Genomic DNA, 18,968 nt, shown 5'->3' on the forward strand with positions numbered 1-18,968 from the left:
AGGAGAGAAGAGCCGAAAGGGAGTTAAAGGACCGTGAATTGGCGCGTCAGCAGGAAATTAAAGTCAAGGAGCTGGAGTTAATGAGAGAACGGGGAGAGGTACCACCCATGCCGACTGGTTCGACAACTAGTCAAAACCCCTGGGATGTTGGCAGACATGTGAGGCTGGTTCCACCCTTCAATGAAAAGGAGGTAGCCAAGTTTTTTTTACACTTTGAGAAAGTGGCTCAAATGCTAAAATGGCCAGAGGAGTCCTGGAACATATTAGTGCAAAGTGTTCTGGTGGTTAAAGCTCAAGATATTTATTCAGCTTTCCCGATTGAGCAATGTGCAGATTATGAGATAGTGAAGAAAACCATTCTCAAAGCCGAAGAATTGGTCCCTGAAGCTTACCGGCAAAAATTCCGGAACGTCAGGAAGAGGGAGAATGAGACCCATGTGGAGTTTGCCAGAATGAAAGAAGCCATGTTTGATCGGTGGTGTGATTCAAAAGAAGTCGGGAAAGACTTCGAACTATTGCAACAATTGATCCTGGTGGAGGAATTCCAACAGTGTGTCCACGAGGACATTAAAGTACATCTGGAGGAAAGGAAAGTACCAAAGCTGTATGAAGCAGCAACCATGGCAGATGACTATGCCTTAACACACAGGATGGGGCTCCACAAACTGAACTTCTCGCCTAGACCTAGCCAGGGGAGCTATGGTACATCAGGGGCGGAGAACGAAACTTCATGGGGGCGACCTCGCGATGACTATGAGGACCACTCTGATACCACAACTTCTAGAAATCTGACGGCACCAGTTCCAAGGCAGACATATCCTCCGGGGGGCTCGAGACAAACCACAAGGTTCTCCTCCGGGCCTACTTGCGTTTTTTGCCATAAACCTGGACACGATGTCCCACTGTTATGCTCTGGGAAAGGAAAATCAGGAGCTGAGTTCGACTAGTCCAACTCCGAATGCAATGGCCAATGTGAGAAATCACCCTCAAAAGAGTTACCAACCATTTATTTCAGAGGGGTTGGTGTCACTGGATGGAGACCCGACTACCCGGAAACCTGTTAGGGTATTGAGGGACACCGGAGCACATCAATCTTTAATGCTTGAAGGCATCTTGCCATTGTCAGAGGAGACAGCAACTGGTGATAGTGTTCGTTTACAGGGGATGGTGGCTGTGTTAGAGCTCCACTTCATGCCATCCAGTTGGAGTCCGATGTGGTGTCAGGACCGGTCACTGTAGGTTTACAAACCACTCTTCCTGTAGAGGGAGTATCTGTTGTTATCGGGAATGATTTGGCCGGTGGTCAAGTTTATGGTAACCTGATGGTTGTTAAAAAGCCCAGTAGGGAAAATAACCACATCAGTTAGGGATGGCGACAAAGTTAGCAAGTTATTTGTAGGTGGACTGAACTTCAAAACAAAGGAAGATGTTCTGGAGTCTGCCTTCAGCAAATATGGACCGCTTTTGGAAGTGTTGCTGATAAAAGACAGGGAGACACAAAAGTCAAGAGGGTTTGGCTTTGTCACGTTTGAAAACTCAGATGCCAGAGGATGCATAGGATGCAGAAAGGAGTTGGAGGGTCGGACCATACTCAAAGGATGCAGAAAAGGATCTGAATAGCAAGGAGTTGGAGGGTCGGACCATAACAGTAGGGAAGGCATATCATAGGTGTCGTGGGAGCTACAGAAGAGGACCACGGAGTAGTAGTTTTGGTGGTGGCCGCAATCGATATTATTATGGAGGCTCCCAGAGTTACGGCAGCTCCCGAAGGAAGGATTGTCAGAGTAGTGGCCGAGAAGGAGACCGCTATTCATGTGACTACAGTGACAAGTGGTCCCACCGTAATTATTATGAAAGTTCGGAAAAGTTGAAGCACTGAATGCTGCGGAGCCGCCGAGCCAAGATTCCGACACGGATTAACCGTGAACTCCACGTTCCTAAAGGCGTCCATGTAGTGAATACTTCCAGGCCTCACAACCCCAACCATCATGGAACCTGGCTTTCAGCTCGGCCTCCCGGGAAAAAGTGTTGTAGTTTTGCTTGACTTGGGATTTTGGATTACTACCCCTTAACCTTCATTCAAAAGAAACGAAAAGTAAAATCAGAGAGGGATGAGATGGAGTTTGGCTTTGCAGGAGTCCAACTGGGAAATTGAAGATGTAAAGGGCAGGGACAATTTAGTTGCTGATGCTTTGTCCAGAGTGAATTAACTTTAGAAATCTCTGTGGGTTGTGTGAAATTTTGTTGTTTTATTTTTGGGGAAGGTTGAATATTGTTGTCCATGGGGATTGATGATTTGGGTTGTGAATTTACTTTTGCTTGTTTAAAGAGGGCATGCAAAGAAAGTTTTCACTGTGTTCAAACTTTCTTTCTTGAGGGGGGCAAGTGTTACGGATTCGTAACTTCCGTTATTGTGGTTTTCACCCACTTGACGTCGTTCTGATGTTAGGTACTATTATTATCTTCAAAAGGTTTATTATTCAGGAACGATTATCTAAAGTTAAAAAGGCTAACTTTAAATGATACAGGAAACCGACACGGGGGAGATGAAGAAGAAGACGTGGCACGAGCAAAGTCGGAGAAGAAGGCGTGACGTCAGCGCTCCGTAACGAGCAAGGTCTACCGACAGTGGCGAGGGAATTTTGAGTTCCTTGAAGGGACATCCGGCGACAGGAATTATCGCTGGAGGGGAAAATCTGCGTAGTCGGATTCGGGCGCTGAGATTGACGAAACCGCGCATGGTCGCATCGGCTCAGGTAAGGGCCGTCGGCCATTGTGAACCCCGCGCTTCGACACCTACAGAGGTTTTGCCTAGTGTCATCTTCACCCCAACATCCTACCGTTTGTCGGGGATGTGTGTGTGTGACCGCTTTGTCTCCAATTACGTTGCGGTTCGCTGAGTGAGCGGTGAAGGTGCTCCTCTGAAGGGCGCCGTTGTACAGTTTTGGCGGGGCGATCCCCATTGTCAACTGTACGCGCTTCGGATATCGACTGGAGAGCGAGATTCGGGCTTGACCGGATTTCGTTCTATCGACCGCTGGAGTGAATCACATTCGCCTTGGGAAAGGTTATAGAGACATTGAGGAGTGTCCTTTCACTTGCGGGCAGCGCAGTGAGTTACCTGACATTATATAAGATCTATATACAGACTTGGCATTTAATATGGATTTTTTTTTTGTGGGGGTGAACTTACTTTTCAAGATGACTTAGAACCAAAAGTTCATTGGAATTATGTTGAAATTATTCTAGATTTTGTTAATGTGACCTTTAAAAGAAACAAAAACCACATTTGACATTTCGAAGCAAATAAATTGATACTTGAAAGTGATGTAAACCGATATCGAACTCAATTCACGTACAGTACTGTGTTAAACTTCTGTACGTTTTCCAGAAGTATCTCTTTATTTTGCACATTAGCCAAATTTTCTTTCAACAAAAACAAAAGCGAAGTTATGACTGGGATTACGGACAGTAAAATTACAGTTCAATACTTCGTGTAACCCCCACGAGCATTCAGGAGAGCACGTACACATCGAGGCATGCTGTTCACGAGATTTGCAAAGGTTTGGACAGGAATCGCTTGCCATGCAGTGACAATACTCTGCTGCAATTCACGCACAGAGGTAGGCTGCTGGTCCAAGTTGTCGATTTGACGCGTTAATTCTGCCCACAAGTTCTCCATCGGATTCATATCCGGGGACATGGCAGGCCACTCCATATGCTCTACACCACGGTCAGCAAGAAAGTGTTGGATCATGCGAGCACGATGAGGCCGTGCATTGTCATCTTGGAAGACAAAGTTTCCTCGAAAGGCTGCACGAGCAAATGGAAGCAATGTTTCTTCCAGAATGACACTGTACTTGAACTGGTTCAGGTTTCCATTCAGAACAACCAGGTCAGTTTTGCCCCCTGCATGAAAAGCAGCCCAAACGGTCACCCCAGCACCTCCAGCTTGGACTCTTGGCACTATACAATCTTCGTTGTGGGCTTCATGCACTTGTCTGCGCACTCGGCCGCGGCCATCTTGACGATAGACCAGAAATCTAGACTCATCACTGAAGGTCACGTGATTCCAGTGTCCTGGCTGCCATTGACGGTGCTCTCTGGCCCACTGCAATCGGCGCAGGCAATTTATACAATGAAAACACTTCATCGTATCCATATCTACCACATTATCTGCGTCGACATTCACGGGATTTTTGTCGACATTTGTGGGATTTTCATTGACATTCGTGGTTTGTTTTTTTCCTCGACATTCACGGATTTTCACAATTTGGGAACCAATCCCCCCCTTTTTATGGCTCCACCGACAAAGTCGCCGGAGGCATTGTGTTTTCTGGTTGTCCGTCCGTCCGTCCGTCGATACGGGCTAAACCTCGTTTTTCTCAGGAGCCACATATCCAATTGAGACAAAACTTTCAGGGCAGGAGTGACACCCATGCAGAATGTTTTTATAATAACTGTAATGTCATTGGTCACGTGGTATGACAGCCATGTTGGATTAAACGGAAATAATTATAAAATTATTTCTCGGAAACCGCTGAATGGAATTTTTTTTAACTTGGCACATCGTCAAGTACTCCCAATGGGGAACAAAAGCATGATAATTATGACATCATAGGTGAAGTGGTATACCAGCCAAAATGTTTTAAAAAATTCCTTATCCTAAAAACCTGAAATTGCATGCACATGATCGATGATCCATTTGTATTGAAATATTAAATTCATGACATTATATGTCACATGGTTTGGCAGCCATATTGGATTGAAGGAAAATATTAAATAATTATATCTCTGAAACCGCTCACCCAATCAATGTGAAATTTTACAAATATCATCTAACAGCACTGTTGCATATAGTTTGAAAATGATGATGTCATAGGTCACGTGGTTTGGCAGCCATCTTGGATAGAAAAACGAACCTCATCCGATCAACACGAAACTTCACAAACGTATGCAGAGTGATGGCATCTACCCATTGAGGGACTATGTGGAGGCATATTGGCGACAGTCGCACTGTTCTAGTCACCATTGAAACAAAGCCCCGCCATTCACGGTTTTGTAGTTCGCTACACTTTCCAGGAACATATCCCCCACGAATAGTGGTATCCGATTGTATATTAAATCAAAGTGCATTATATATTATATACGTGATCAAATTCAATTAAATTAATGAAACAATTAAAGTGTATTATACATATTATATACATGATGAACAATTAGTATATTATACCAATGACAAAAACAGTAAATGAAAAATAAAAATAAAAGTAACCAGCATCTTCATGCAATTAACTGGACTAAAGTTTGGCAAAGCAGGATGAGCTAAAAACAAACAAAAAAAAAAAACAAAAAAAATTCTGAATCTGAAATTTCATATAAAGTCAGTAAACTGACAAATGGGGTTAACAATTTGATGGTAAGACACTACAAGGGCAAAATAAACAATACCACCGTTTAGAGGCCATTTTTCCCCGCAAAGCGGGGGTTGGCCTTTTCGGGGACCGTGGTTGTTGTTGTTTTTTGGTCCCCTTTTTGAAGCAATGTTTTACGGCCGGATGCCATTCCTGCCGCCAACTCTGTTTATCACCTTTTACGACAAACAGGGCATTACCAGTGAACTGGTACTCAATTAGCCGACCTCGGAAGGATGACAGGCTGAGTCAACCCCCCTGGCGTTAATTCAGCGATCGACCGGGATTCGAACCCAGGATCCTTGGATCCTAAGCTGGCACCCTAGCCGCTAGCCCAACACCAGGGACACCCAACACCAGGGCAAAATAAACAATGCAAAGCAATAAATATGCAGTTGTATAACAATTCATTATATTGTTCAACAGCAGGAAGGATCACGTCTTCAAGAATGACGTAATGGCAAGGGAGCATTCTGCAATTTTTTTGGCGTGTCTGGAGAATATTGTTAATATTCATGACGCATGATATTTAGTGATGAGGAATAACTGTCATTCCAAAAGTAATTTGGCTCACGTTTCACAATCAATATTTTAGTCACCATGCTATTACATGTTAAATCCAAAACATTTACTGTCATTTGCCAATGAATTTTGGCACACAGTGAAAAAGAAGAAGATAAATGCCAACACAAACTCGCTATCACGTTATAAAATAGCATCTGTGATGAAGCACCTGGCGGGGCCAGCCGAGTGCAGCAAATGGAAATAAGGCCGAGGAAAACCATGTATCCAAGACATCCTCATCTGCCACGGGAAACAAAACAAAGATGTATGAGCTTTGCAATTCAAGTATCATCCAAATGACAAACTAAGCAGGCACTGCTTTGGGATCCGCCCCAAAAAAAATCAAATGTTTAAAATTATTATGGTGAATATGAAATATTTATCAAAATTCAAACCCCCACATGAATGAGTGACCAGAATACAAACAGCAAGCATCACAATGTAATATCTGAAACAGTTAATCACAAGATCATTACTGAAGGACTGGGAATGCACTGAAGGACAGCCATGGATTGCTTAGTCATAAACCGTCATGAGGTCAAAACATAATGACACATTTGATTGTGTGATGATGGCTGAGCCTCGATCTTACATTTAAGCAAAGTTTGACTTTTATATAAATAAATAAAAATCAAAACATTACATAAGCTTCAAATGATTGTGTAAAGAAATCAACACTCTCATTCATCACACTTTTGTACATTACAGTTATCACATTTCATGCAACAGGAGGTTTTATTACACATACAGGTAACAAGAGAATTACAACTTACCTTGCTGTAGAGTAAAGTCCTCATTCTTCATACCAAATTTTTCACAAGCCCTTTCACGTGCCTCTTGCTCATTCCGAGCACAAATCCATAAATCTCCAACCTGCACAGTTCATGCGTGATAAAATGACGTACATAACAGAGTTATTAAGGCTAATTGGGGCTGCACAGTCAAAAGACAATCGGTAGAGTGTAAAGTCTCGCCTCATGCACTCATTCTGAACAAAAAATAACATCGTTAACTGACCATGCGACTATTATGGCCCACTGCTATTATGGTCCATATACCAGTATCATCCATGCACCTGATTGTCACCGACATTGCTATTATCCATATCTTGATTAATTATTGAATATTGATATTGATTATTATTGAGCAACAACCATTTTTGTATGCATTAAAGCTAAATTGCATCAATGAAGACGAATATGAAAATAATATCAAACTATATTCCCCATGGCTAGTCGATCATATGCATGAAGTTTCGCATCAATCTGTTAAGCGGTTCTGGAGAAGAATAATTTTTACCTTTATATTTTACCTTATTTAACAATGATGTTCAATCCAATATGGCCTCCAGACTACATGACGGAAGACATCATAAATTAAATTCATCACTCATATGGGGTCGTAGATCAGATAGATAAAGTTCCAGATTTTTCAGATAAGGATTGCGATTCAACCAATTATAGCTGGAATAACACTTCATCTATGGCATCAATGTTATCTTATCACCTTATATACCCCATAAAGGAGTTGATGACAGATTCCAAGTTTCAAATTTTTTTTGTTAAGCCGTTTTCTGAACATCTGAAGGTGGTGTCCAATTGTTTTTTTTTTCTTTAATCCAATAAGGCTGCCACATCATGTGACCTATGGCATCAGAGCAACAATAAAATATACTCCATGGAGAGTCCCTCCTATGTTTAAAGTTTCACATCAATTGGCCATGAGGGTACAGAAGAAAAACTTTAATGCGGAAATATATAAAAGTGGACACTGATACGGGCGTTACAATAGTCTCACAACCCATTTCAGGGCGAGACAAACACACCACATTGAAAATGCCTCACAAAAACAGCTTTGCAAAAGGGATTTTTTTTGAAGTTTCAAACAACAACAGGCTTCACTCAAACGACATTTTCTCACAACATCGAAAGCCATTTGACTGTTATAACCATTTCAGTTAGAAGGTAATATTTGATAGTTATGCCATATGGTACAGATTGGAAGCTCATATCTTGAAGGTAATCCACTCCATGCTGATTAAGACCAGTGACCCTGAAATGCATCCATTAATTTATGCCCAAGTGATGGGCCGACATTGTTAAAGAAAAGTTGGCCAGTTGAGCTGCGGAATGTAGTGCAGCAGTTGGCACTGCTTGTTTACAGTGTGAGCTTCTGCGTCTTTGCCCACTACAGACTGCAGGTTGTAAGTTAAGTCGGTCATACCATATGTATGTGTGTGTGTGTGTGTGTGTGTATATATATATATATATATATATATATATATATATATATATATATATATATATATATATATATACATACATACAGTGATCCCTCGTTTATCGCGGGGGTTACGTTCCAGAACCCCCCGCGATAGACGAAAATCCGCGAAGTAGTGACCATATTTTTATTTTATTATTTATATATATTTTAAAGCTTTATGACCCTCCCCACACTCTTATTAACCTTTCCCACACTCTTATTAACCTTTCTCACACTCTTATTAACCTTTCCCATACTCTTACAAACACTTCCTATACTCTTAAACACTTTTTACACTCTTAAACATACGTAATTTTAACAACATATAAAATTCTAATGGGTACTCACCATTGAAGATACTGTAGCGACCCATGGGTCCCCCAAGCGAGACCTGCATCAGAATCTCCTTGCTCCAGCCGGTGACGTCACCGGCGGGGATCCCCGGCGCCAGAGTGGCTGGTCACGTGACCGCCAAAGCGTGCCGCGCGTGCGGGTATAATCAGCTACACCTGTTGATCACGTGACCACCGAAGCACGCCACACTTGAGAGGCGTGGCTTTCGGTTTCGGTTTCTGGTTGTGCTTTATAATGCAGCCCGATAAACGGGCTTTTCAGTGTTCCCGAGTTGGTTTTGAGAATAAATATCTTCTCGGACGAGTTTGTGTCTTGCCCGTCATTTCGTCCGTATTGTTGCGAATATGGAATTTGGCCTCCATATCCGCTTGTAAATATTCCCCTATTTTCTCCGATACTCCCCAACTCTCCCTTACCCCATTCCCTAGTCCCATTGTCTGTAAACAACACCCATTAGAGCCGATCTTCCCCTTCATCCCCCCATTAAATGTCGTGCCCAGGTCCCCCGCACCACACGTAGACAATTATAGGACATCTTGCTAGTTATTCTTAATCTATGTCAGTTAAGGACTTGTTTCCATTAATTATGACTCTTCGTTGCACCAGAATGTGATTATATGGCACCTGTTAGGAAGTTTAGGACCTCCCCATACCTCTCCGCATCTCTTCCCCATGAAGAAGCGCCAACTACAACAACAACAACAAAAGAGGGGGGCGGCGCGGTGACGGCATGGGGAGTGGGCGTCCTCCTTCCGGCTCGGTTAGCCACCATTGACCACGCGCTCCACGGGGTTACCACGAAGGGGCTCCCTGTCGGCCCCTCGTCAAGGGCGGAGCCGGTAACCCCCGCCCCCAATGAGAAGCCATGGGCCGATGCCATCTGGGGCGGCGCTAACGAGCCGAGGGCGTGTCACTCCCCGCCGGAGATATACGCGGCCCCGCGCCGGACGTGAAGAGAGATGCGCCCCGAGCTTGGAAGGAAAAGACGCCACCCTCCCGAGCGCTGAGCGACCTCCCCAGCTTGAGACCAAAGTCGCGACCCACAAGCGCTGTGATACCTTCACGCATCTCTGGACACCACCGTACGTGATTCTGTCCCTGAGCCAGGTGCACCTGAGCCATCGCGACCTGCCTCCCCTTTTCATCAACCCCCGTGTGAGTCAGCATTTTGTCCCGTGTGTCTGTCGTCTGTCCGGGGATAATATAAGAGTGTGTCTAAGTGCCTGTCTTCCTGTAATATACCTCTAGCCCCTGTAATCTAACCTTTTTCCGTACGAATATACTTGAGAATCGAAACCCTGGTGTCGTATTGTGTCATTATAACCCAGCCGGGTGTCTTCTCTTTCCTATTGAGCCAGCGTAGCGCGATTAGTCAACATTCGGGCACAATCGGGTAACTTGTACGGATACGGCGGCCATCCCGCTCGGCCCACCATACCATCAAAGTCGTATCTGTAACAATTGGTGTCAGGAGTGGGATTCGAGGCCCGACCAAATTTTGAAGAAAAAAAAAAAAAAACGAATAGAGGAAAAAAAAAAAATTTGGTCAAAATTTGGAGCGGCCGAAATTTGTTTTGTTTTACGAAACTCGAATTTTGCAAGTCGCGCTATGGCGGATCAAGACGGCTGGGGTCCGGTAAAGGAGAGTGAGGTAGGGTCGGTCCAGGACCAAATTGAGGGACATGAGGAGAGCGAAGCAGTGAGGGCGGCAGGTTCGCAAAATAGCGCCGTCACGCACGAAGAAGCGGGCGCGCAAAATGGCGCCTCGCTGATCACCGCGCCAGCGACCGTGGCAGCGCCCCCGATGGATTGGGGCCTTTTTTTTATACAAATGAAGACCCTTATGGCCCAGAATAATGAAGAAATGGCAAACAGAATGGGGAACCGGATGGATGCTCAGGGTGAGCGATTGGAGGGCCAAATGGGGGTAATGGGAAACCAAATGGGGGTAATGAGGGACGAAGCGAGGGGTACCAGTGAGAAGTTAGACAATAATTTTGAGGAGTTAGACAAGAAAATTGAGAAGTTAGACAATAATTTTGAGGAGTTAGACAAGAAAATTGAGAAGTTAGACAATAATTTTGAGGAGTTAGACAACGGGATAAAAGAAGTAAAGAATGGGTTAACGGGGGTAGAAAACAGAATGGCCGCTCAAGAGAATCAGATAGAGGGAGTGAAACATGGGTTAACGGGGGTAGAAAACAGAATGGCCGCTCAAGAGAATCAAATGGAAGGGATGCAAAAAGGGTTAGAGGGGTTAGAAAACAGTATGGAAGGCAAATTGAGGGACATGAGGGACCAAGCGGAAAGGGAAGTTAAACAAATGGAGCAGCAGATAGAGGGGGGTCGAGATGGACCCGGGTGTTCGTGAAAGGCCGTTGGTGAGGTGTGCGACAGGTCTGGTGTGCGAAAAAGGAGGTGTGCAAGAAAGTCCGACTCTGGGGTGTGTGAGGAAAAAGTGCGTGCCAAGGAGTGAGTGTGCTGGCGAGAGTGAGTCGGTCGTAGCGCATGTGCGAGGGAGCACATGGAAGCGTGGTGTGGTGAGTGTTACAGAGGGTGTGACGGGAGAGTGTGCGCAGGAGTGTGCGCGAGAAAGGTGTGTGACGGACAGGTGCATGAGGAAAGAGTGCGCTGTCAGAAGTAAGGAAGAGTGTCCACCTGTGGTGAGTGTTACAGAGGGTGTAACGGGAGAGTGTGCGCGAGGAAGGTGTGTGACGGACAGGTGCATGAGGAAAGAGTGCGCTGTCAGAAGTAAGGAAGAGTGTCCACCTGTGGTGAGTGTTACAGAGGGTGTAACGGGAGAGTGTGCGCGAGGAAGGCGTGTGACGGACAGGTGCATGAGGAAAGAGTGCGCTGTCAGAAGTAAGGAAGAGTGTCCACCTGTGGTGAGTGTTACAGAGGGTGTAACGGGAGAGTGTGCGCGAGAAAGGTGTGTGACGGACAGGTGCATGAGGAAAGAGTGTGCTGTCAAGAGTAAGGGTGAGTGCGTTGTCACGAGTGGAGGTGAGAGTAGTGAGAGTGACAAGGAGAGTGAGTTGGTTGTGACAGGTGAGCGAGGATGTACACCTGGGATGGAGGGATGCACACCTGGAATGGTAGAGCGTGAGTGGGAATGCACGCTGGAGTTGGTGGTGAGGCACGTGGTTGGGTGTGCGAATGAGAGCACACCTGTGATTGTCACAGAGGAGGTGACAGAGGAGGGGGCGCGAAGCGGTGTATTGGTGAGGTGTGCGAGCAACGAATGTGTGCCAAAGTGTTCGGTGGTCAGGTGTGTGACCAAGGCTGTGAGTGGAATGAGGGTACCTGGGTGTGTAAGGAAAGGTACGAGGAGCATGGGCACGGCTGGATGTGTGAGCAAGGAACGGGCTGCGGGGTGTAAGCGTCCAGGTGAAGCATCGACGTTAGACGGGGTAGAGTTTAGAACGACTTATAGCCGAATCGGGCCCTCGGTGCGTGCTGGGCCTCGCTTTGAACGGCCGCGTCCGTGCTCCACTAGGCGGAGCTGGCAGCCCGATAGGAAGGGTCGTCATGGCGACCACTTCTTGGTGAGACGTGCCGGCAGGTCGAGATCGGGCAATTGGATGGCTCCACGCCGAGGGGGTGCGTGGGATCTCGGCCCGGGTAAGCCCCCGTCCCTGCACCGAGTGCCGGACGCATCCAGCCGCTGGCACAGAACAACCCGCATTCATGGCTTGGCTTTACGAAGCCGGGCTTTGGACAGGGATTGGCGCACCGAGAGGTATTAGTGAGTAGACTGGGTGATGAGGTTAGTGTTTTGGACCCAAAATTAGAGAAAAACAAAATTTGATGATTGGCAAGGGATTGGCAGTAGTGATTGGCAGATGATGGGTAGTGATTGGCAAATTTTTAATTTGTTGAAATTTGATGTGCAAAATTGATAGTGAGAGACCCCCGATGTGGTGGGATGGCAAATCCACCATCCCTCACAGACGTGGGGGCAAAGGAGCACTAGATTATGGGGTGTATGGCAGTGAAAACTAGCCCGGGTGGGTTAGGTTATATTGTAGGGATCTAGAGAAGATGACATTAGGTGACGTTAAGTTTAGTTAGTGACTGATACCTGTAGTGGGGACGCAGGTAGATTAGTGTGGATTATAATGACGTGGGAGCGCAATAGTTTAAAGGGACGACTGGGAAGCGCAAGTTTCAGAAGGGAGTAGTTAGCTGAGATGATGCCGTGTGTGTGTGAGGATGGAACAGGTGTGATTGCACAGGTGTGCAACTGGACAGGTGTGTGGAGCAGTGTATGAGTAGTGAGTGTGTGGATCAGCGCGAATGCGCTTGGGGAGAGAAGGGTGCCGGTGGCACCAGGTGTGAGAGCACAGGTGTGCAAGTACAGGTGTGTGGAGAAAGTTGGAGTAAGTGGTACGGAGTGGTGTGCATGGTGCGAAGGTGTGGATGGGGGAAGAGTGGACCCCTTTCACGAGTACCCGGGGCGGGTAGTGTAAGTGTTAGGTAGAGGGTACAGGTAAATTGTGGTTGGATATTGGCATTTGTGGTGCGGTTGCAGAATGGTGTTGTGAATGGGTGCATTAGTGTTGTGGAAATGGCTGGGCGTGTAGCCTGTTAGTGTGTGTAGTTGGTTGGGCACTCCACCACTGTGAGGATGTCGGCCAGGTGAGGCCGCAGGTGGGCTCTGGGAGCCGGTAGTTGTGAGTGGGTGCCTGAGGATCCCGGGTGTGGATCGGGCAGCCCAGTGCCAGAGAGGGCACGGAGTGGGGAGAGAGCCAGAGGGCCTTCCCCTGGTAGTTAGGTTAGAGTAAGGAGCAGGTAAGCTCGGAGGCAACTGCAGTGGTGGAGGTGTGCAGGTGGGTAGACCCACTGGGAGAGGTACACGTCGCAGCCCAGAAATTGTGCGAGGGCACCGGGAGATGAATCGGGGGAGTGAGACCCCAAATTGAAGAGCACCACAGTTTGGCCAATGGGAATTGGTTTTTAGAACCCATAGTGTAAGAGGGCCAATGGTTTGGCCGGAGAAAGCCCCCGGGTAGTGTAAAGTTGTTAAAGTCATTTAGGAGATAGTTAGGATTGATGAACCTGTCGCACCATACGCAGCCACTTGCCTGTGGTGATGATGATGACTCCACACCTGTGTTTTCTTTGTTTGTTGCAGGAGATGGATTGCTGTGAGGATTTGTGAGACGCATCACGACGTGGATGAGACATTGGGGTGATTCCATCTCTCCCTCCCTAGGAGGGACTGATGATGAATTGGTAATGGCAAATTTTGATGTTGAGTTGGAGATGGCAAATTTTGATGAGAGTTGAAAATGGCAAATTTGATTGGTTAGGAGGGAGAGAAGACGAATTTGGTATATGGGAGGAACGGGGAAGACAGTAGGGATGTTTGTTGATTTGTAAAGTAGATGTTTATGAGTAGTGTTGTGTTGTGTGGATGCAGTAAGGGGTAAGGGAGGGGCCATGTAGGTTACCTGGTGGGGGGGGGGGCGTACGATAGGAACGTACCTGTCTCACCTGGTTCCCATGTGCCCCCAGTGTGCATTACCTTACATTGCGTGCACTTTTGCGCCCTTACCACCTTACTCACTTGTCTGCTTCTTTTGTCTCCCACCTCCGAGGATCTGGCGTTGGGGTAGAGAGAGAGGAGAGAGAGGTGCTGGCTGCGCAGTTGTGGGCCTGCACTTTCGCTGTTCGCTGCCTGGATCGGTACACCATATGGACCGCAATGTTTGTGGCCACCCACAATGGACCGCAGTTCGTTTGCGGCCAAGCACCACCCGGGGATGGACCTATGGATCAACGTGGCACCTATGCCATACAGGTGAACCACTAATAGTTAACACCACCAAGTGCACCACAAGAAGAGCAAGAGACACCTGCAGGGTTAGGGGTTGTTGAAGTTATTTTTATTCCAATGAACAATGGTGACTGCACCGATTGGTGGTGGGGTGGTGCTGTTGATGCTCGGGAAAGGGTGCTCTGCACGTTATTAAAGGCCGTCGGCCACAGAGCACTCGTGGGTTGGTGTATCGATGTTGGCAAGCGCGCTCTCTCTATGCATAACATCTGCATGTGTTCCTCCAAAAACAGGTCCTGGATCGTAGTGTAAATAGCAGCGTAGTCTTGTAAATAATGCTCCCTACCGGCTGTATGTTTAGTTTGAGAATTCTTTCCGGATTCGGTTATCCTGTGGGTGTGTTTCTGTGAGGAGAAGGGTGCAACGTCGCAGGGGGACATATTTACTCATTTGTGAATATCTGTAAAACTGTCGCACTCAGGGTAGAGTTAATAGTAGAGGGAACTACATTGCGTGCCACACTAAAGTAGGTAAAAATTTATCGGGTCGGGACGCCCCGAGGGTAGAGAAGGGTGCAATGTTGCGAATATGGAATTTGGCCTCCATATCCGCTTGTAAATATTCCCCTATTTTCTCCGATACTCCCCAACTCTCCCTTACCCCATTCCCTAGTCCCATTGTCTGTAAACAACACCCATTAGAGCCGATCTTCCCCTTCATCCCCCCATTAAATGTCGTGCCCAGGTCCCCCGCACCACACGTAGACAATTATAGGACATCTTGCTAGTTATTCTTAATCTATGTCAGTTAAGGACTTGTTTCCATTAATTATGACTCTTCGTTGCACCAGAATGTGATTATATGGCACCTGTTAGGAAGTTTAGGACCTCCCCATACCTCTCCGCATCTCTTCCCCATGAAGAAGCGCCAACTACAACAACAACAACAAAAGAGGGGGGCGGCGCGGTGACGGCATGGGGAGTGGGCGTCCTCCTTCCGGCTCGGTTAGCCACCATTGACCACGCGCTCCACGGGGTTACCACGAAGGGGCTCCCTGTCGGCCCCTCGTCAAGGGCGGAGCCGGTAACCCCCGCCCCCAATGAGAAGCCATGGGCCGATGCCATCTGGGGCGGCGCTAACGAGCCGAGGGCGTGTCACTCCCCGCCGGAGATATACGCGGCCCCGCGCCGGACGTGAAGAGAGATGCGCCCCGAGCTTGGAAGGAAAAGACGCCACCCTCCCGAGCGCTGAGCGACCTCCCCAGCTTGAGACCAAAGTCGCGACCCACAAGCGCTGTGATACCTTCACGCATCTCTGGACACCACCGTACGTGATTCTGTCCCTGAGCCAGGTGCACCTGAGCCATCGCGACCTGCCTCCCCTTTTCATCAACCCCCGTGTGAGTCAGCATTTTGTCCCGTGTGTCTGTCGTCTGTCCGGGGATAATATAAGAGTGTGTCTAAGTGCCTGTCTTCCTGTAATATACCTCTAGCCCCTGTAATCTAACCTTTTTCCGTACGAATATACTTGAGAATCGAAACCCTGGTGTCGTATTGTGTCATTATAACCCAGCCGGGTGTCTTCTCTTTCCTATTGAGCCAGCGTAGCGCGATTAGTCAACATTCGGGCACAATCGGGTAACTTGTACGGATACGGCGGCCATCCCGCTCGGCCCACCATACCATCAAAGTCGTATCTGTAACAGTATCAAGCAAGAGCCCTGGCTCTTCAATACGACAACTTGCGTGATGAAGATGATGATGAATTAGCTGTGCAGTACTGATGACGATGAAGGTGATGACGATGAATGAATGTACTGCACAGCCAGAAAGAGCATTACAGTTACCCATTACGTGGGTAACTAGCGCAAGTGGAGGCTGCCGCATCTGCGTTTTCCATACGCACGACTCTTTGTCTCTTTGTCTACTCTTCTACTGTACACTATGTACAGTATTTTATTTCTTGTAATATGTTTTAATTACTGTATTTTTCTTATTTTTTTACATTTTTAAATTTTTTAGGCTAGAAAATGCTTATTTTACCACAAAAATATTTAAAATAATAGTATATAAAAATACATTTATACCGCAAAATCCCACGATATAGCGAAAAATCCGCGATATAATTTTACATATACTAGCGAGAAAAACCCACGATGTACCAAAGCCGCGAAACGTGAACCGCGATATAGCGAGGGATGACTGTGTATATATATATATTATATATATATATTATATATATATATATATATATATATATATATATATATATATATATATATATATATATATATATATACATATATACATATATACATATATACATATATACATATATACATATATATATATATATATATACTGTATATATATATATATATATATATATATATATATACTGAAACGCAAAAGAAACTTACCACCTTTGAAACCTTTAAATATCAACAATAACACCGTGTAGTAAATGTGTGAACTTATTTGTGGACAATAGTGTCCTCACTGTCAGACAAAACGGTCACGGCTGGTCACTTGAACCTTCAATGGTCACTTCATAGCACAGCTGTTGAACAGCCGTTTTGACTGTCAGTGATTAACCAAGGGGTACGGGATGATTTTAATGAGTTGCACGTGATGTCTTGATATTGGCTTTAAAAAGGCCAGTGCAAAATGGGTATTTCAATCAACATGCCACGATTGTCAAGGGATCAACGGCAGCGTGCCCTGGGCATGCTGCAAGGCGGACTGAGCTACCGTGAGGTGGCACGTCGCCTTGGCTGTTCACACCAGACAATATCGGCCCTGGTGGACAGAGACACCCTCCACAACTCTGCAGATGACAGACCTCGATCACGGAGGCCAAGAGTCACCACTGCAAGGCAGGACAGGCAGATGGTCCGAAGTCACCTGCGGGATCGATTCCGTCCAGCATCCCGCACTGCGGCAGAAACTCTGGGGCGTGCAAACCCACGGATATCCAATGATACTGCACGAAGACGACTGCATGACTATGGTCTGACTGCCAGAAGACCATACAGAGGCCCCGTGATGACGGCTGCCCATCGCCGCAACCGACAGAGATGGTGCCAGCAGCATCAGCGGTGGACCTTGGCGCAGTGGAACGAGGTCGCTTTCAGCGATGAGTCAAGGTTCTGTGTGGACAGTCCTGATGGGCGTGAGCGTGTCTGGAGAAGAACTGGCGAGCGATATGCCGATTGTTGCGTGCGTCAAGCCAACAGGTGGGGTGGCCCAAGTGTGATGGTGTGGGCCGCCATATCAGGCCGGTACAGGACGCCACTGGTGGTTGTGGATGGGAATCTTAACGCCCAGCGGTATGTGGATAACATCCTGCGACCTCATCTGCTGCCATTCCTGCTAGACCACCCAGAACTGAGAACCTTTCAGCATGACAACGCTCATCCCCATGCTGCTCGCTTTACCACTGCATTTCTCCAAGGCGAGAACATCAACACCATGCAGTGGCCTGCGCTCTCCCCTGACCTGAATCCCATGGAGCACCTGTGGGATGAGCTTGGGAGACGTGTAGTTGGCAGGGCCAGGACACGGGCAGAGCTGCTTCAGACATTGAGGACTGAGTGGGACAGAATCCAGCAGCAATCCATCCAAAGACTGGTAGGCAGTATACGCCGACGATGCATTGCCTGTATCCAAAACAATGGTGGACACACACGCTATTGAAAGGGGACTGACATTGCACCCTGTGCTGTTCTGTACTGTAGAACAAACCTCACGGTAGCTCAGTCCGCCTTGCAGCGTGCCCGGGGCACGCTGCCGTTGATCCCTTGACAATCGTGGCATGTTGATTGAAATGCCCATTTTGCACTGGCCTTTTTAAAGCCAATATCAAGACATCACGTGCAGCTCATTAAAATCATCCCGTACCCCTTGGCTAATCACTGACAGTCAAAACGGCTGTTCAACAGCTGTGCTATGAAGTGACCATTGAAGGTTCAAGTGACCATCCGTGACCGTTTTGTCTGACAGTGAGGACACTATTGTCCACAAATAAGTTCACACATTTACTACACGCAGTGTTATTGTTGATATTTAAAGGTTTCAAAGGTGGTAAGTTTCTTTTGCGTTTCAGTGTGTGTGTGTGTGTGTATATATGTATATATGTATATATGTATATATGTTTCTATGTATATATATATATATATATATATATATATACTGAAACGCAAAAGAAACTTACCACCTTTGAAACCTTTAAATATCAACAATAACACTGCGTGTAGTAAATGTGTGAACTTATTTGTGGACAATAGTGTCCTCACTGTCAGACAAAACGGTCACGGATGGTCACTTGAACCTTCAATGGTCACTTCATAGCACAGCTGTTGAACAGCCGTTTTGACTGTCAGTGATTAGCCAAGGGGTACGGGATGATTTTAATGAGCTGCACGTGATGTCTTGATATTGGCTTTAAAAAGGCCAGTGCAAAATGGGCATTTTGACCGAAAAATTTGACCATTTTGACCAACTTCAAAAAGACCGAAAACGCAAAAGAAACTTATCACTTGTTTGAAATGTAATAAAATTGTAACAGTTCAAAATAAAACAAACCAACAATTGCTA

The 18,968-nt window shown here is 46.4% G+C and overlaps 1 protein-coding gene across 5 annotated transcripts in view; it reads right to left on the bottom strand.

The window, feature by feature from the left end:
* LOC137418019 (valine--tRNA ligase, mitochondrial) overlaps positions 1-18,968 on the bottom strand; it is a 170,849-nt gene that overhangs the window by 55,043 nt on the left and 96,838 nt on the right. For all 5 annotated transcript variants that reach the window (XR_013622867.1, XM_078774487.1, XM_078774490.1 and 2 more), the window contains 2 exons: positions 6,752-6,851; positions 6,148-6,218 (listed from right to left, as the gene is read on the bottom strand). Coding sequence is in view for 4 of the 5 variants with exons in the window: in XM_078774487.1 (XP_078630613.1) it covers positions 6,148-6,218; positions 6,752-6,851 (171 nt within the window). In the remaining variant the exon portion in view is untranslated. The remainder of the gene's footprint in view (positions 1-6,147; positions 6,219-6,751; positions 6,852-18,968) is intronic.

The sequence above is a fragment of the Myxine glutinosa genome, chromosome 3 (genome assembly GCF_964187855.1).
Source record: "Myxine glutinosa chromosome 3, kmMyxGlut1.1, whole genome shotgun sequence".
Classification (NCBI taxonomy): Eukaryota; Metazoa; Chordata; class Myxini; order Myxiniformes; family Myxinidae; genus Myxine; species Myxine glutinosa.